This window comes from Lonchura striata, chromosome 11 (assembly GCF_050655825.1).
Source record: "Lonchura striata isolate lonStrDom1 chromosome 11, ASM5065582v1, whole genome shotgun sequence".
Classification (NCBI taxonomy): Eukaryota; Metazoa; Chordata; class Aves; order Passeriformes; family Estrildidae; genus Lonchura; species Lonchura striata.
The window spans coordinates 18,711,126-18,726,251 of NC_140713.1; the positions used below are offsets into that span (position 1 = coordinate 18,711,126).

Consider the following 15,126-nt stretch of genomic DNA (forward strand, 5'->3'; position numbering starts at 1 on the left):
GGGCAGCGGGGCCCGGCCGCAGCCGCCGGCCAATGGGCTGCGAGCGTGCCCACAATGGGGCCGCGCCGCCCGACGGGAAGCGCAGTCCGCGCCGCTCCCGCCCGGCCGGCCCCGTCTCTCGCCGAGACTACAACTCCCGAGAGGCGGAGCGTGCAAAGCCCCGTTCCCCCCCTTGGCGCGCTGCACGCTGGGAACGGTGTTCCCGTTCTCCTCTGCTCCCTTCAGTGCCGTGGGGCGCGAAACTCCCATTCCCAGCGTGCTCCGCGGCAGCCAGGAGCCCAAGGGCCGCCCAGCGCTTGCAGGCTCCCGCCGGCCGCCTCCGCTCACGGGCTGGTTTCGGCCGGCGCGCGGCGCCCGCGTGTCAGGCGGTGTTGGGGCAGCTATGGCGGCGCGCAGGGGGCCTGCGGGCGCGGCGTTGCCGTGGTGACGGCAAGCGGAGCGCGCGCCATGGCGGCAGCGGGGCCGCGGGCGGAGCGGCAGAGCCCCGCGGGACGGCGGCACCCGCGGGCTCCCACGGGCTCCCACGGGCTCCCGGCCGAGCCGCCGCAGCTCACAGAGCTGCCTCTGCTTCCCAGCTGGGTCCACACGGCTATACCGTCTTTGTATGTATTTTTTTTTAAATACAATTATGCCTTGAGAGTACCACAAAAACTGAACTACTGCTCCGAAGCCACGGCCAGCACGAAGAAAAACAAGATACTTGAGCAGACTTCTAGTACGAGTTCATTCTTCTGTGTATGACACACATAATTCCATGTTTCCATTATTTTTCCGTGTCTCCATAGCAATAAACAGGCCCTTGTCATCATTCCAAAGCCATGAGCAACTGGAGACCTACTTGTGGGAAGAGCTGCATTCTCTGGATCTGCAACTGGAGTTACAGCTCTGACACAAGGTGCTCTTGACAGAACGATCTCCCCTTCCTTGGGAGAATATTTATATAGTTATATATTTAATTACATCTACAGCTATAATATATATATATTTAGATATCCATACAAGCCAGCTTGATGCAAAAAGTTACAGCCTCTGAGACTCCAGACTGCCAAACAGTTATCAGCTGTTTGGAATAATACACCCACTCGAAGGAAAAGGCCCCAGTGAGTTGAAGAATTCCCATGAACACCCAAACCCAGTGTCAGCCCAACAGCGTGACAGGCAGCAGGTGGAAAGCACCCTCTCCTTCCATTCCTCCTCTCGGGAAGCTGCACCTTCTGGTGAGAAGAAAGTGAACTCTGGAGAAGGAAATCCCACCCATGCAGGACACACAGATGCTGCTCCCAGCAGAGCTTCTCAAAAGACACTTTTTCTCTCCAACATTTCAGTCACACTGTATCAGCAAAAAATGCTCTTTGTTGTATTAATGGAGTTATGTTTTGAAATAAAATCCTTTAAAAATACCTGTCATTTGGATTGGCATTGCCTGCTGAAGAGATTTTAACTCTATTGGCCATTGTGTCCTTTTGTGTTTAGTCTGTTTAACTTCCAGTTCCTGCTGCCAAGAGCTGGGCTGCGTTTCCAGGAGTCCCTGTGGATTGTGCCACCTGGCTGTAGTTTGAGGAAGCTCTCCTGCACACACAGCACAACCCAGAGGGGAGGATCCATACCTGCAGCAGGATTTAGGACAGCCTCAGATGGGGAAAAACAACCCGTGTCACACTGACTGCCCAGAAGGACCCTGAAGAGAAAGGCCAATATCCATCTCCATCTCTGCAACTGGTACATGTGACAGGCATTATTCTTTCCCAGCTTCTGAACTATTCTACAAAGTCTCAATCCTTGGCACTCTTTGCTGTGTCAGATCTCATTCCTGGTGTGGTTTAGGCTCCTGGAAACAGTACAACCACACAAAAGTTTTGTTTTGTGTGAGGAGCACAGCATGGACCAGCTCCTCCATGCAGCAACTTCCTGTACAGGAACAGCAGTGGAAAACAAGGGGGCACCATGGCTGGCATGAACAGCACCCACACAGCCAAATGCCTGCTAGGAACAATTTGAACACCACAATGCAGGAGCCTCTCAGCTCACTGGCATCACAAAAAATGCACATAACATTTTATTTACAAGTATTCAAAGGTAACGTATAAAACAATGTATAGTCAAATTGCGTGTCACAAAGGCTGGTGAGACCCAGTAGGGTGGTGTGGTGGCCACAGCACAACCTGCCTCCACTCAGGAGAGCATCCAGCAGTGGCTGCCTCACTGGTTACATGTGGCAAAGCATCCCCTGGAGCAGTGACATAGCACAAGGCACAGGCAGCCCCTGGGAGCAGCCCACCAGCCCACCCACAGGGCCAAGCCCTGCACCTTCACTTGCAGGGGATCACTTTATTTCCACTCACTGCCACGGGAATGAGGAGCTTGCGGTACTCCAGAGGGAGGAAGCGCTCGATCAGCACGTTCATCGGCATCTTGTCTGTCACCAGCCCCTGCCTTTGGCCAGAGAGAGCAGGGAAGAAACAAGGGTTGTTAGTGAAATGTGCTTCCACTCAGTATCAGAGTAAAGTTTTCTTGCAGTGATGTTTTTGCATTTAAGAGCTGAAATGCTCTGACTGCTTTGTGACAAACAGCTCCAGACTCGTGTTTGCAGGCAGCATCTCAGCTCCTGTGCATGGTGCAATGCCAGGATTGCCCACACAGCAGAGCAGACAGACCCAGAGGGCTCCTGCAGAGCAGCTTCCCACAGAGCTTCCCACTGTTTACCATGGGGATTTTCATCTATATTGATCAGGACCAAAGTAGAGGCTCATTGCTTTTTAAATTCACAATCCACCTACCATGGGATAAATTCTACCCTTTGAAGACGTGCACAGAATGATGTGACAGAAGGAAATAGCTCAGTACACAGATTTTTTTATAGTCACAACCCAGAGGTGTTAAATAGAATTGGCCTCACATTTGCCAACTGTGTAGGCCATGGAGTTTTCCTGTACACCATTTAGGTGACTGGCCTGAAAAAATCAACATCTCCCAGTTTTGCAAAAAGAAAGAAAGTGCAACATTTATTCACACCTCCCATGTGGAAGGAACAGAGCTGCTGTTCTCATGCATGAGCCAGCAACAATTCCTGATCTCTTTATGAGGCAGTAAAAAGGCATAAAGACATCTAGAAAAGGTGAAGCAACAAGTACATTGAATTCTCAAACCAGGACAAGTAACCCATTGTGCCTCCTGGCCTGTTCATACCCACCTCAGCACACACCTGTCAGCTGGGAAAGCAAAATCTCTGGGTAAGGACAGCAACAGATTATTCTTTGTAAGCCACAGCATCAGCTCACCTACAGAGGCCCATGCAAAACCAGTGTCATCAGCTGTGCCCTGTACTATCCCCCAGGTGACTTTAAAATCACACTTGAAACTTCCAGTGGAGATTAAAAACAACCACCCAGAGTAATGACTTTAAATGAAAAGTGGTGGATTGCTTCAGGCCTCACAAGGGCTTCTAACCCAAGAATAAATTCCTTGTGTTTCAGTCACAGAACAAAGTAAATCCAGGCAGGAGACGGGGCAGCTGTGAATGTGCAGAGGACAGAAAACAGTGAGGCAGCTCGGAGAACACTTCTTCCAGGCTGCTGTCCAGGAATGTCACTGCTAGGAGAGGCCAGCCCTGCCCACCCAGGCTGGGGGCTCTTTCTCCTGCTCTCGAGAGGAACTGTCAGTTTGGATCCCAAGTATCAGCTTGGGCAGCAGCAGGAAGAGTGTATTTTGTTTGGAAGAGCAAGTCACCAAAACAGACAGCAGGACATGTGAAAATGCTCACAATGTCAGTTTTAGACGATTTTAGCAAAAACCTCACTCGAGGACGCACATAGTGCAGCCCAGCCTCCCTCTTAGCATTTCTGTACTTCTTCTACACATTCTCCAAACATTACTGCTTCACCCTTACACAAATCCCTCTCCTCTTGGTTCCTCAGATGACTTGTTGCACTCAGAACCCCTCACTACTTCCTCTTGCCCTTCCACCATCACCAAGTGGTGCAACCCAAGGCCAGGGATGCTCCTGGGACAGAAGTGGTCTCAGAGTAAATCCCAGTCCCACACTTACTATGCAAACACTGCTAGTGCACATTCTGGCAACAACCAGGTGTTACTGGGCTATAAAAGACCACCAAACACTAGTGCAGATTAGTAACAACCCTTCATTTACCTTCTCATGAGGACTTCCAGGTCAGCTGCCACCACTGTCTTCCTCCCTGCGTGGTGGGTGTAAGCTTCCAGATCATTGCTCAGCTGCTTGAAGTATCTCTCAGAGCTGAGGGGGGAAATCAAAGCAGACTGTGGAGCGTGTGAACACCAGCTACTCAGCCCCTTCTGCAGGGCATGCTGCACTAGAGCTGCACATTGTGCAGGTCACAGCCCGCCAGGGAAAACTGGGAAGAAGAAACTCTCCAGCCCATGAACAAAGCTTGGCTTCTCAGCTCAGGCTCCCTGGAACTTCACTGCCAAGACAGCTGTGAAACAGCTGCACAACCAGAACCTTTCCCAAACTTCCCACACGTGCAGGAACAGGGCTTGACACCAGTGGCAGAGAAATCAGCACTGAGGGTCAGGTATTGGCTGCTGCAGTGACAGTCTTGTTGTGGTTTGACACGGAAAAAGAATTTGTGTCAAACCATAACAAGTCTTCAAACAATACACAATTTTACTCATGAAGGTAACAAGATCTAAAGATTCAAAAAGCTGAGAAACCTGGATTCCAATGGAACACTGCACAACCTCACTGTGCCCAGCACAATCACCACTGTCCAGAGCCATCTTGCCCATGGAAATTGATAAAGACAAGACTCTGACTGCTAAAATTTGTTGGGACAAAACCCAGATGCTCCTGAAAGGCAGTGCTGATCAGATACACACACAGCAACACACAGCACCTGGCACATTTCTGCCTGTTTTTATCAGGCCTCTCAAGACTTTCCAGCTGAAGAGAGAGGGCCGTCAGCTTGTCAGCAGCACTTCCAACATGTTTATTACTTCAGGGAAGAACAGAAAGAAAAAAAAACTCAACAGTAAAAATATTGGAAAGAGCAGTTTGTTGCTACATACCATTTTTCAACAATTTGGAATGCATCTCTGGTTACTGGCATTTTAGCAAAATGTCTGAATATCTCCTTTATCAAACTCCTTGGTATTTGAGGCTCCCGTGGTTTCTTCTCGGATGTTCTCAATTTCTTTGGAACTGTCTTAAGCTTCAGCAGCTTCAGGGGAGAACTTTGAGGAAAATTGAAAAAAAAATTCACACATTGAATGAACAAGGGAGAGGCAGAGAACACCAGGTTGAGTTTGGAGAAACCCTAAGCTGAACTGGAAGGGATAAAAACTACCCTGAGCTCTTAATTCTTTCTCCCTCCCAATTCTTCAAAACTCCTGTGCCCACACAGGGCAGTTTGCAAACACTTCATGTGGCATCATGGCCTTGAGAGAAGCAATCCAGGCTCAAGGTTCCTTGATTCCAGAATGCTCATGTAACACACTGTCAGCAAAGTGGAGTTCTCTCCAATACCTGACTGCAGTTTCCACTGCATCCCTGCAGCATTCCCTTTAAAGTAGTGCACAAAGTTTGAGGCACCACAGGTCACCTCTGCATCTTTGGACAGGGGAGGCTGCTTTGCAGGAAATCCTTCTACACTGTTAAGAACTTCAATGGGGGCTTTTTTTGTGGGTTGTAGGGTTTCCTACCCCACCATTAAACAAGACTGTAAGTCCTAAAGGAAATAACAATTGTTTTCCATTCTAAAATAGGAAAAAATGTAATATGGAAGAGTTAAGTGAAGCCCATGGATTCACTCAGAACATAATTGGAAAACAACAGAAAAAAACTACAAGCTCAGGCTAACATATGCAAAACCCCAGAGAAGGTGTGTGGATCACCTGACTGTCTCCAGTCCACCCATACATGGGCAAAAGGATTTTGTCTTCTTGTTTATTGCTTTAATGGACAAAGCTCTAAAATCATGGGCTAGGAATTTCCTCCTGTTCCCTAGGCCCCACTGTTAGTGGTTCTGATGAAGCCAAATTTCTAGTCAAGAGGGTGCAAATGTTAACTAATTCGGAGTAATGCAGAGGACAGGTTCACTTTCTGCCTCTAAAAAGAGCTTCATTTTAATCAGCACATGGCAACTGCACACAGCTTTAGGCTTCTGCAGTCAATACAACTATGTCGTTCCATGTGATCAGTGTCTTGCCATCTGTAATTCCCCCTCTTCTGCAGGGGCCTCTGCATCCCTTACTGGAGTCTATGGCTCCAGAGTGGCTTACCAGCTGGAAAACTCCTAGGAAAAGTTTTGGCCTTAGCACAGAAAATATTACAACAATGTTCACTGAAAAGCACCAGACCTGCTCTGGAAGAGCACTGACATTCACTCAAAGACTTCAGCACTGCTCTGCCTCAGCCCCACCTCTGCCTGGCCACTGCTGGACATGGCTTAGGCTTACCTTGGAGCAGCAGGTTTTGCAACACGTGGCGTTGACAGGAGTTTTTGCGCCGGAGCACGGACAAACGCAGGAGTCTTCATGGAAACCTCTGGGGAAAAAAAGTACTGAAGGAACTGAAGTCTCTTTCCAGAACTCCTGGAGCAAGCAGTGCTGCCACAGCAGACAAAAACCCAGCCAGCTCCCCCCCCTGCCTGGTCCTGGTCACACTGCCCAAGCTCTGGCTGTGCCCCACAGCACCCTGAGCCAGCACTGCTGCTGGCTGCTGCAGTGCCACTCCCCACAGCTCCTGGCACTCAGACTCATGGCTTCCCTTGGGGCCCTGTGCTGGCCCAGCTGGCTGGCCAGGCTGCAGGGACACACGCTCAGGACCAGGCTGCAGTGGCTGACAGCTGGGTTAAATTAGGTTGCCTTTTTAACCATAGAGAACTTCAAAGTCTAGAAGGTACCTCTGTCATCTTGCTAAGCCACTGGCAAATTCTCCTGAACAAAGGGACAAGCTGAGCTAGAGTCACATTACAAGGGCCAGACTATAAACTTCTCCCTGTTTGCAGATTTGCACAACTCTCTCCAGGCAAGGCTCCTGTTATCAGCATCTCACCTGTTCTCTGCTATGAAACCATGGTTTCCTCCAAGTCTAATCTGCATTTTCTTTAACTCCACTCTTGAACTTCTTCACTTCTTAACAAGTGAGAGCAGGAAAAAAAAAACAAACCACTATTAACAGAAGTGCTGAGCAGCTTCCTTACCTTGACTTGCAGGGTGTTCAACTTCATCCTCAGCAGGCTCTTCTACTGTACTATCCAAATTTATCGTCATAGCCTGGTCCTGTAGTATATCTTCTTGTTCATCAGCTTCATTTAATGGAGTCATCTCAGGTTTATCAGATGAGGAAAAGGCATGAGAGTGCCTGGCCACACTTTCAGCTCCAATGCCTCTGGTAATCTCACCTTCCAAAACAGGAAAAATAAACCAGTGAACAAATATCTTTGCCTGATTCTGGAACTTCCACTAGTAAATTTTAATCAAAGATACCTGCTTTAACTACACATTTCTCCATACTACTGCCAACTAAATCAAATTTTGGTTTACCTTTAAATAAAATGTAGTCTTCCAGCTTAAAATGACAAAATCAGTTTGATATTTCCCCAGTAATTAGCCCAGATTCCAGAAAACAAAGGAAGTTAACCCTCTCTCAGCACTGATGCCAGTCATGCAGCATGAGAGCACTCTGGCACTACAGAGAGCTGCCAGCATTAGAGATGTCCTCACCAGCTCTGGGAGACCTGTGGGCTCCAATGCTGCCTTCTTCCAGTTCCTCTCCTGCTGAAGGAGCCATTTCTGTTTCACCTCTGCTGTCCTGCGCTGCAGTTATCTGCAATTCTGCTTTTTCAGACAGTTTTTTCTCCAAATGTTCAGAATGTACAGCACTTGCACCACGTTCTGCAGCTAAAATAAGAAATTCTATTATACATCTTACCTACAAAATAACCCCAACCAACCACCAGCACACCCAGTTCAACCACCACTAGAATTTGTGATAAATAAACTCAGCCATAAGCTGCAAATAAGAAAAGCAGATACAGCTCCCTTCACAGCTGAGAAATGCCCAACTTTTCCTCTGTTTGCTCCACAGCCACTTAATTAGGGGCCCATCAGATCTCAATGAAGGAATTTTACAGTAAGCAGAGCTCTTCCAGATCTGCCATCTCTAGGGCCATTTTCAATTCTGGTAATTGTGTAAAAGAGCAATTTATTTTCCTTTAAATCTAACAATACCTGGAGTTTGTGCTTAGATTCTACTCATAATTTCCTCCATTATTCTGAATAAACGATTTCGTAAGAGATATATTCCATTGTAGAGAGAAGAGAGCCTAGAGTGGTTTTAACCATCCAGGACAAGCCTCTGGCACGCAGGATGAGAAATATAAAGACACATGACTTGCTTGTGTTTAAAAACTTGAGCTATTGACTACTTAAGTATTCCTTTTTCCTTTATACTACATATATAGTCCACATATCTGTTACTATGCAGCTCAGTTAAGCAGAAACCCACAGAGGTAATAACTTTGTGAAAATTGGGCACTCTGACATCATGACACACATGACAATGCTGTCACTTGCTAAAGGATTTGGAGATCTTGGCTGAGTCCAGAACTAAAAGCTGTCAAACTGCACTTTTACCATCCTCTCCAGCAATTTGGAATTTTCACACTGGAAAGTACAAGTGTGTGATTAACTAGCTTAGATTAGCCAGATGAGAGCTCTTCATCTTTCCTATGGGAAGCTGAGCAGTAGTACAGATATGACAAAACATAGGAACTTTTACTCCACTTCCAGTCACAGCCCACTTTCAGAGAACTTGTCTGGAAATGTCCAAGTATTTCTAGTATGTCTTGAATTAAATTATTTCCAGCATCTACTGTTCAATTAAGTCTTATTTTACTCTGAGTAAAGTTAAGTCTTATGTTACAAGTCACCTAAAAACTATGTTTAAATCGGATTATACTCCATTCCCTTTCTACAATGAAAGTACTTCTCACCCTCTTGGGAAATCTTTTCCTGTTCCACTCCATTCACTGTCTTAATCACCTCTTCTTCTGTATCACTTATGTCTAGGTCTTCAGTTATACAGGACACAACTTGTTTAAAACACATCCTGGAAACATTTACAGTGACTAGGGATCCCAAATTTGTACTTGAACCTTTGGAAGGCAGAGGGGAACTCCATCTATAAAGAGCTAAAACAGATCATTAATGTGTCTCCTGGCAGCTTTTTGAATTTTCTTTTAGCTTTCCTAGTAAATAAAAAAACAACCAAGGAGGGAGAAGACACACAAGAAACACTTGTATGCACTTCACGCAGTTTGGGGAGATGGCATCAAATCTTAGGAACCAGTTGGAAAAATCTTTGCAACTGTTTTTCAGTTGACACTGAGGAGCAGCACCACCAGCAGCCTCCTGTGGTAGAGCAGAACTATGCCACCATTAACTTCCGATATTAATGCCTTATTAACTCCAGCATCTTAAAGATCTGCTCACTCCCCTCATTGGATCCAGTCCCCTGTTCCACATCCTCCACACTCTGCATTATCTATCCCTTTGTCCTAAAAATGCCTGCTATTGAAGCTGCTCTGAGCAACTAACCTTTTTCTGTTGATTCCTTCCTTTGTCCTTTCAAAACAACTTTTGCCTGGTCCAAACAGTGTGAGGAAAATGTGCTCCCATTTACACAACCAGGACAAGGCCAGGGAAATGAATGCCAAGGAGAGGTACCAGGGAAAAACTGGCAAACAATAGGAACCGCAAAGCACTGGTACAGAGTGAGCAGGGAGGCAACTGCCTCTGTCTAAAGATTTTTAAAGCCCTGGAGACAATGGAGAGGTTGGCTGTGACAAATAAATGACCATACCACAGCGAAGGTATGGACTAGGAACTTCCAGAGATTCCTTCCAAGTCTGTCTACACGTCCCACATATTATCTCCGTATTTTTTGTGACCAATTTAGAGTGCCCACTTCTGGGGTCCCAGGACAAAGGAGAGATGGACACAGTGGAGAGCCCAGCAAAGGCCCACCAGGACAGTTAAGGGACTGAAGCATCACTCCTGGAAGGAAAGGCTGAGAGAGCTGGGACTGTTCAGCCTAGAGAAGAGGCAGCTTAGGGCAGATCTTACCAATATATACAAGTGTCAGAAGGTAGGGTGTAAGGCAGAGAGAGCCAGACTCTTCCCAGTGATGCCCAGTGCCAAGAAAAAAGGCAACTGGCACAGCATGGAACATGGGATGCTCCATCCAAACATAAGGAAGACAGTTTGCAGTCATTACCCTTACAGACTCATACGAGCCATTTAGACAGGATCCTGAGCAACCTGCTCTTTGTAGCCCTGCCAGAGCAGAAGGGTTGGAGAAAATAACCTTGCGGTCCCTTTCTACCTCAACCACTGTGTGAGTTCAGACAACACCTGCTAAGCCTTCACCCATAGTACTCACAGCAAACGACCTCTTCTTCAGTAAAAGAAATCTCTGTCATGGGGTTACTCTGCTGGGAATGATCCAGCTTTTCTTCTCTCTGTTTTTCAGGAGTTTCTGGAGATAAATGAGTCATTCTGTCAACATGCTCATCAAGGCTTGAGCTCTTGGAGTATCTTTGGGTCCTTCCCTGGTTTGTGCTCACACTGGATACCCGGCCCTCCAGCCTTGCTTCTTCTTGATCTGCATCAGAAATCAGGCTCCTCTGTGCTGAAGTTTTTGAATCTGACAGCTGGGGTTCAAGAGCAGGCAATTTACTTTGGCTGTCTCCATCCAGCTGGGGCTGAACAAAGAGCTCTGTGCTGTTCATCATAATTTCTGCATCACTTGTCAGGATGCTTGTTTGAATCCCAGATGCAGACAGTGAGTCCACAAGATCGTTCCGTCCTGTTGAGAAAGTTTTAAAACAAATTTTGTGTGAAAAACTGATCAAGGTCATAGGGACATACTGTAGTACCAGAACTTGTGTAATTCATTATTTAAGTCATTCAACCAAATTTTACTCCTCCTCAACAGATCAAACACTGACACAGTATGACCCCACTTCTGTGCCAACAACTCTCCCTGCCAAACAACAGAGACCTCAGTACCCACAGATGAAGATCATCCCAAACAATTCCTGTGGTTTAAATGACAAAACCAGGCAAAGTACATATTTAAGTGCATAGAATCAAAGGAACTGCTGAGGCAGAACCTCATTCTAATCTTACCTCCCAAATCCCACTCTATTTCTGTGAATGTGTTAGTAAATTTCAAATTCTAAAATACAGACCATGCTTCAGTAAATGCTTCTAAAAGCCCCTTTAACATAAGGTTCTGCCTCCCAAAAGAGAAATAACATCACTAAAGAAACCTTTGTTCTTCAGCATGTTCTGTTCCACTCTGCCTTCAAACTCTTGCATGTCAACAGCCTTGCGGGTTTTGGGCCTCCGGAGCAAGCCCCTCTTTTCTACGGTGTCTGGGGCCAGCAAGGAACCCACAGACATACGAAAGGATCTGTAAGAGGGGAAAAATTGTCAAAATCACACACTCCACCTTCACCCTCAGAATACAGACATGATGGCACTAACAATGACACATTTTGCAGAACTAGGGGAAATTTCCCCAAAAGACCCTTGAATATTATATTCATTCTTTAAATTAATTGTTTATTTTCATACTATCACCCAACATCAGGATATGTGTCACAGAGATCAGGAAGCAGACTGTTTTAAAGCCTCCCTGAGACACTGCAACACTACAGCTGACAAAAGGGCCAGGAATTAAAAAAAAAAATCTTAAAATAACAAAAAAAAAAAAGGGAAAAAAAATATTCAGAGTAAAGATATACCCTAAATGACAATGGGGTAGTAGGAGGACTTCCCAATAAGTTTAAGAATCTACTTGCTATCAATACTCTCAGTAAAGTACAGCTACCAACACACTGTGACTAAGATGAAAGCTGATAGCAACACCTAAAGCATAGGACAAGATATTTCTCACTGCAGGTGTTTTGCAGCCTGAAGATTGACCATGCTCAATGATCTCCTGTCCCTTTCTCTAGGCAACCCAATTAAAAAGGGGCTTCAGAGGTTCAAAGATAGAAGTACAAAAGCCAGCCCCAAAAAGCATCTTGTGTGTCACCTCAGGCAAGGGCTGCAGTGAGAAAGGTGAAGTAATGTACTGATTCTGGCCAGGGTCATCTGCAAAGTACACAGGCAACACTAGGAAGTACGTTGACTCAATAAAAAGCTTTTAAAGTCCAGAAAATACTGCACAGGTGCAACTGATGTGAAAAAACTATGAACAGGCAGGGATAATATTCTAAGGTATACTGTGTAGTGATTTACATATTCTAAGATATACTGATGTACTGCTGGAACCATGAGAGCAAAAGGAAAAAAGGAATGATCCAAGCAAGTAAAAAGAGGAGCAATAGTAGCAATACAAGCTAGACCAACCCAGGCATACAGTGCAGAGCCACAGTTTCTGAAAATCAAAAGGTGTGTGGTGCAACACCTTCAAATTCCATCAGCAAAGGGGCAGATGCTTCTGCTATTGCTAACACTAACGCAGGTCTTGAACATGAACCCAGGCATCTGCACTGTTCTTCACCCCTCCAGATGTGATCATACCCAGGACAGACAGAAGTTAAGACATTTTAGGTGAAACTCACCGAGCCATAATTGTTCTGTCCAACGTTGACTGAGCTAGAAAAAGTTGATGGCACATTAGTTGAGAAATTACCCTTTACACAACAGGCTACAGGAACATCTCAATGGATCCTCCTCTTTTCAGAGCCAGCCACGCTACAATCCTCGAACACCATACTTTGGTGCAAACAGAATTGGATAATGGGGTCACTTGACTATTTATTGTCTACATTTCAGAATTGCATATTAGAAATCTAAAATGCAATTTATGAAAGGGTAAGAAAGACATTTCATTTATTTCAATTAAAATTTACCATGGCATGCATATACCTGCAGATTTAATACTTTTAATTGTACCACACTGATGACAAGATGTTATGTCTTGGTCACAAGCACCCTTCGGCAACACAACCCAAACACACCTGGAGTTTTAGAAACTAAGATAACTATTCCACAGACTCTTGATGAAACTGGAACTCAAACCTTTTCTCCTCACAAAGAACTTTATCATTATTTTATATCATTGCAATGGAATGTATGCAGCTGCTTGTATTTTAAAGTTTCTAGAACCAAGAAGAAGACAGGGATTACTTCCTCTGGAGACACTTCAAAAACTCAAAAAGCACCAAGTTGCAAAAGTAGCCAAAAAATTATACACAGTTGTGGCAGAGCTTAGAACTTGGCTTAAAAAGGTTTATTTTAAATTTTATAGGATGGAGGGCTTGTCCCCTTTGCATGAGATATTGCAATCTGGATTCCAAACCTACAACTGCCCAACTGGGCAGCTCCTGACAACTGAGCTGAGCAGGTGAGAACCACCTGACAGCAAATGCAGCACTGAGCAAGGTAATTCTTGACTGCAGCCTTACCTTGGTACTGGGGAAGTCGTCTATCTGCTGCTCTCTCAAATTCAGAAATGCTGAGTTTTCTTCTCTTTTTCATGTGGAACACAGTGATAGATGTGTCCTGAGGAGCAACATCTGGCAGCTGCAATTCCCCCCTACCAAAACAAACCAAGCTGAAGAGGCATTTCTGATAATCCCACCGACAAGATGCAATTCTGATCACTGAAACACAAGTAGAGAAGTCCTGCTCCCCAGTCCCACCACAGAAACTGCAGCTCTACCTGGCAGTGTCATAAAAGTGTAAATTATAAAACCCCACTACTTACATGCTGGAAACCCTCTTAGATGGGACTTCTGAATGAGCTTCTTGTGTGACTTCGTGGTTAGATATCTGAAGTGCCAGCGGTGAAACTTGGGGTTCTGCCAACAAACCAGAACATTTCCTTTCCACAACTGGAAATGCAGTAGGGTTTCACATCTACATTACAGGCTGTAAATAACATTTACTAGCAGGTTAAAATAAAGACCTAGTGAAAACTGTTTGGGTTCTACTCCTGGGAAGGCTGGCAGGGATACGTGGCAGCACAGGGGCTCCCTGCACTGCAGCAGAGTAACAACTCACACCTAATCCTACAGCCACAGGCAGCACCAGGATGATGTGCTCAGTCATCAGGATAAGAAGACCAAGTGAAGAGGGCTTTGAAGAGGCTTTTCAAAGCTCTGATTTCACCAGTGCAAGGCCTGGTCTCTCAGACAGCTGTATCCTGCATTCAGCTGTCCTGCACTGACTCCTCTGCCACATAAATCAGTCAAACAACAATTTGATTTCTGTTTCGTGTAACAGGGAAAGGATAATGGGCTACCAAGGAACACCCCCTGTTTTCTCAACTCTACAAAAACAGTCTTTCTGTTCTCAATTCTCCTAAAAAAAAGACACTTACGGTTCTGCATGACTCTCTTGAGCATAAGCCGTGGTGTGCCATTTCTGAGATCAGGGAACACTGGCAGTCTCTGCTTTTCCAAGGTGCTTCTGACAGGTTTATTCCTATTTTCTACACTCAATCCAGTCTAGAATGAAATCAAGAGACAAGCAATTCAAAGCTAGCATTTTCATTATTAAAGACCACACACATCAAAAGCATCCAACACCCACGTCCTAATAGCAAGCCGGTATGATTTTTTTCCAAATTCCAAAGAGAAACTGCGCGTGCTGGCTTTTTGACAACGGTGGCACTTCCCGTGTGGACGGGACACAATTCAGCCCGGGGTGTCATCGAGCTGGGCACCAGCACAAAACCCTGCTGTGGACAAAATCCTCAGCGGCCTCAGAGCACAGCCGCGACCCAAACCCGCCGAGGCGAGCGCCAAAGTCCGGGCTTTCGGCCCATCTTCACCATTAACGGCGAACACAGCTGAGGGAGTGGCCCCCGCTCCTGCTTCAGAGGCCTCGCCGCTGCCTCAAACCGAGAGCGGGATGGTCGATCCCAAGAGCGACTCTCCTTTTCTCCCGTCTCCCCCAGAGCCCCGGGGCACACCTGGTTCGCCGCCCGCGCGCTGTGGCTGCCGCTGCGGCGGGGGCCGGGCCGGGCCCGGGGCCGCCCGTCCGCCATGGTGCGCCCGGTAACGGCCGCGCAACTCCCGCCTCCCGCCGCCTCTCGCGAGACGCGCGCGCCGGGAGGGGCCGCGGCGC

The 15,126-nt window shown here is 46.4% G+C and overlaps 1 protein-coding gene across 2 annotated transcripts; it reads right to left on the bottom strand.

Moving 5' to 3' along the window:
• Positions 1-2,043: 2,043 nt before the first annotated feature.
• CENPT (centromere protein T) lies at positions 2,044-15,083 on the bottom strand. 2 transcript variants are annotated; one of them, XM_085589798.1, is made up of 14 exons: positions 14,972-15,083; positions 14,378-14,504; positions 13,763-13,856; positions 13,461-13,591; positions 12,615-12,648; positions 11,313-11,455; positions 10,421-10,846; positions 8,973-9,170; positions 7,702-7,878; positions 7,179-7,379; positions 6,433-6,520; positions 5,044-5,208; positions 4,148-4,252; positions 2,044-2,433 (listed from the first exon to the last, which is right to left on the bottom strand). In XM_085589798.1, the coding sequence occupies exons 1-14, from the start codon at positions 15,044-15,046 to the stop codon at positions 2,310-2,312; spliced, it is 2,088 nt and encodes a 695-aa protein (XP_085445924.1). In that variant the 5' UTR covers positions 15,047-15,083; the 3' UTR covers positions 2,044-2,309. The 2 variants fall into 2 exon arrangements, with proteins under 2 accessions (XP_085445924.1, XP_021396844.3); XM_021541169.4 differs by lacking the exon at positions 8,973-9,170.
• Between the last annotated feature and the right edge of the window lie 43 nt (positions 15,084-15,126).

Excerpts from the sequence above, each read along its gene's own strand:
- CENPT (XM_085589798.1), bottom strand. The coding sequence starts at position 15,046 with ATGGCGGACGGGCGGCCCCGGGCCCGGCCCGGCCCCCGCCGCAGCGGC. Across the intron at positions 13,857-14,377 it reads CAAGAGAGTCATGCAGAACC|AACCCCAAGTTTCACCGCTG; the intron begins GTAAGTGTCTTT and ends GTTTGTTGGCAG. Across the intron at positions 2,434-4,147 it reads CTGGAAGTCCTCATGAGAAG|GCAGGGGCTGGTGACAGACA; the intron begins GTAAATGAAGGG and ends CTCTGGCCAAAG.